Source organism: Sinocyclocheilus grahami, unplaced genomic scaffold (genome assembly GCF_001515645.1).
Source record: "Sinocyclocheilus grahami isolate Dianchi unplaced genomic scaffold, SAMN03320097.WGS_v1.1 scaffold4608.1, whole genome shotgun sequence".
Lineage (NCBI taxonomy): Eukaryota > Metazoa > Chordata > Actinopteri > Cypriniformes > Cyprinidae > Sinocyclocheilus > Sinocyclocheilus grahami.
The window spans coordinates 8694-11163 of NW_015509516.1; the positions used below are offsets into that span (position 1 = coordinate 8694).

The window sequence follows — 2470 nt, forward strand, 5'->3', positions numbered from 1 at the left end:
AAGTCTCTCCTGTGCAGAGATTATAAACAAATTATTTTTAATTTTTAGTAAGTTTTGTGTAAAAACTTGCTTGTTAGAACTAATTAAACATTATTAAAGTTAAACTTTTTTTAATGAGAGTACATTGAATGCTTTGATAATACTATAATAAAATCAGTCAGTACAATTTTTTTTTTTCTTTCAGACAAATGCAGTTGCAACCTTAACATTTTAATGTTATTTGTGTATTTTATTTTTCATTTTATTACAAGTAGACCTACAGCGCCCCCTAAATAAATAAAAGCCTTACCGGATGGACATTAGGACCTAGGGGAGGCTGCCGCAGCTTTCGATTCCGATAATATTGAGCATCCCTAATTTAATGTATAGTAAATACTGCATGCCTCATCTTTTAGTTAAATACGTATTGTATACAATGTCAGCCATATTGTTTTTCCATAATACCTGTGTTCTCCTGGCAGAAAGGCGCGAACCAGCAAATGCCCTGATGAAGCTGAACCAGCTGCGGCCTGGAACCCTCTACAGATTGGCATCACAGTCTGGGCCTGAACATGAACCTCAGTTCACAATGTCTGTAGAGGTGGATGGAGTAACTTATGAGGCTACAGGCCCCTCCAAACGCAGCGCCAAGCTTCATGTTGCCCAGAAAGTGAGTCTGCTGAAAGAAGTCACAAGTTTGAAAGAAACTTTGTTCTAGATGCCACATGTAGCTGTTGCACAGATAACATTTTCCAGGGTTGTGGTCTTTAATGAGTGTGAAATAAACATTGTGTGAATTTCAGTGGTTGTCTGTGCCATGTACACAACACACAGGTTCTGCAAGCATTAGGTGTGCCCTTGCCATCAGAGGCCAAGCCTGCTGATGAAAATAAGAGCCAGTCTGTTGCTGCGACTGTGGTCACCGGTTCAGATGAAACCACTCCTACAGGGTCTGATGATGGCACTGAGGTTAGCATCCAAAGATTGAGCCTCCTTGAATAGCTTTGGGGTTTGATGCCTTTGTAGACTGTAGAAAATTGGTTTGGCATGATTGGTTCCACTTCATCTCGCAGGGTGGCCCCGTCCTCACCAAACATGGCAAGAATCCCGTCATGGAACTCAACGAGAATCGGAGAAGTCTGAAATATGAACTTATCTCTGTCAAGGGACGCTTCAACGACAAGACCTTCACCATTGAGGTTAGACATGTTGACTAAAGCTAGTTTATTTTGAGCTAGTGTCCTTGTACTTTACAAGTCACAATGAAAATTCATGCAAATGTTCCCTGTCACAGTGATGCCAATATCACTCTCCGCTGGAGTTCTTTAACACTGAATTGTACTGTGGCATGGGCATGAGTGACAGCAAATTGATCATGACATTGTTCAATTTCTGCTTTGAACATTTCATTTTTAGTTTTCTGATGTTTTATGAAGGGTGGTACCTAGTGAGGAAGCAATGGTAAAACAAAAATTTTTCACTGTTTTCATAAAAATATTAAGCAGCAAAAATGCTTTCAACATTGATAAATGTTTCTTAAGCAGCAAATCTGCATGTTAGAATGATTTCTGAAGGATTATGTGACACTGAAGACTGAAAATCCAATAAGGGAAAATTTTGGATTAATCGGCCAATTATTGTAAAATCAAAATACTCAATTTGTTACTATTTTTAGTCTTTTTAAATCCACTGTATGCTTCTGACGAGGGTCGATAGAGGCTACAAGGTTAGGATATCACTTAGAATAACCAGGAATAAAATTCAAACGGTAAAATCACATTAGCCCAAAATACATTGGGCACTTTTTGTTTTGATTTTGTTTGCAGCTGTTCACAAACAGAAAAAGCAATCAACATATGTACACTCTCAGTTATTTTCTAAAGAAATAACACTGCAAAGAAACTATCATCAAAATGAATATTAGCAGTAATTCATCAACAGTAGATCAGCAGTATTCGCTCATCATAAATGTATAGTAATCCGTTATTAAAACGGACCTTCTTTCTTTTCTCTAGGAACCTGGTCAAAGTCAACATGAGCAACTCAACAGTAAATAATGGTTTTATGAATAAATTGTTTTAATAATATCCATGTTTCATGCGTCTTTTTTCAATATACTGTGTTATTAGAGGTACACTATGAAATTATTGTCTCTTTTTTTTGTTATCTTTGGTTCAAACATAAAACTTAAGTATTTGTGCAGAGGAAAAGTCAGGTGAATATGATTGTTTGAGGTTTAACTATGCTTGCACCAGATCTGACTAGCTATAACAATGTCACTGACAGTAAGCAAAAAGTCCTACAAGGCATATATCCTGAGAAAGTAAGTTGCATATCTGCCATCATAATAGCCTGAACTTTGACGTAAATATATAAGGAACAATAATAAAAGCCTGAAATTTCCTGGCAATCTACGAATCTGACAGCTCTGTATGTGAATTATTGTAAAGGGACTCTGTAATGTTAGCCCTGCTTCCCATTTTTATTCACC

General features: G+C 37.0%; 1 protein-coding gene across 1 annotated transcript in view; it reads left to right on the plus strand.

The window, feature by feature from the left end:
• LOC107576906 (interleukin enhancer-binding factor 3 homolog) overlaps positions 1–2470 on the plus strand; it is a gene marked incomplete at its 5' end in the record, with an annotated part of 9018 nt that overhangs the window by 4503 nt on the left and 2045 nt on the right. The window contains 4 exons of the mRNA XM_016263028.1: positions 311–649; positions 814–948; positions 1053–1178; positions 1995–2028. Of these exons, the coding sequence (XP_016118514.1) occupies positions 311–649; positions 814–948; positions 1053–1178; positions 1995–2028 (634 nt within the window). The remainder of the gene's footprint in view (positions 1–310; positions 650–813; positions 949–1052; positions 1179–1994; positions 2029–2470) is intronic.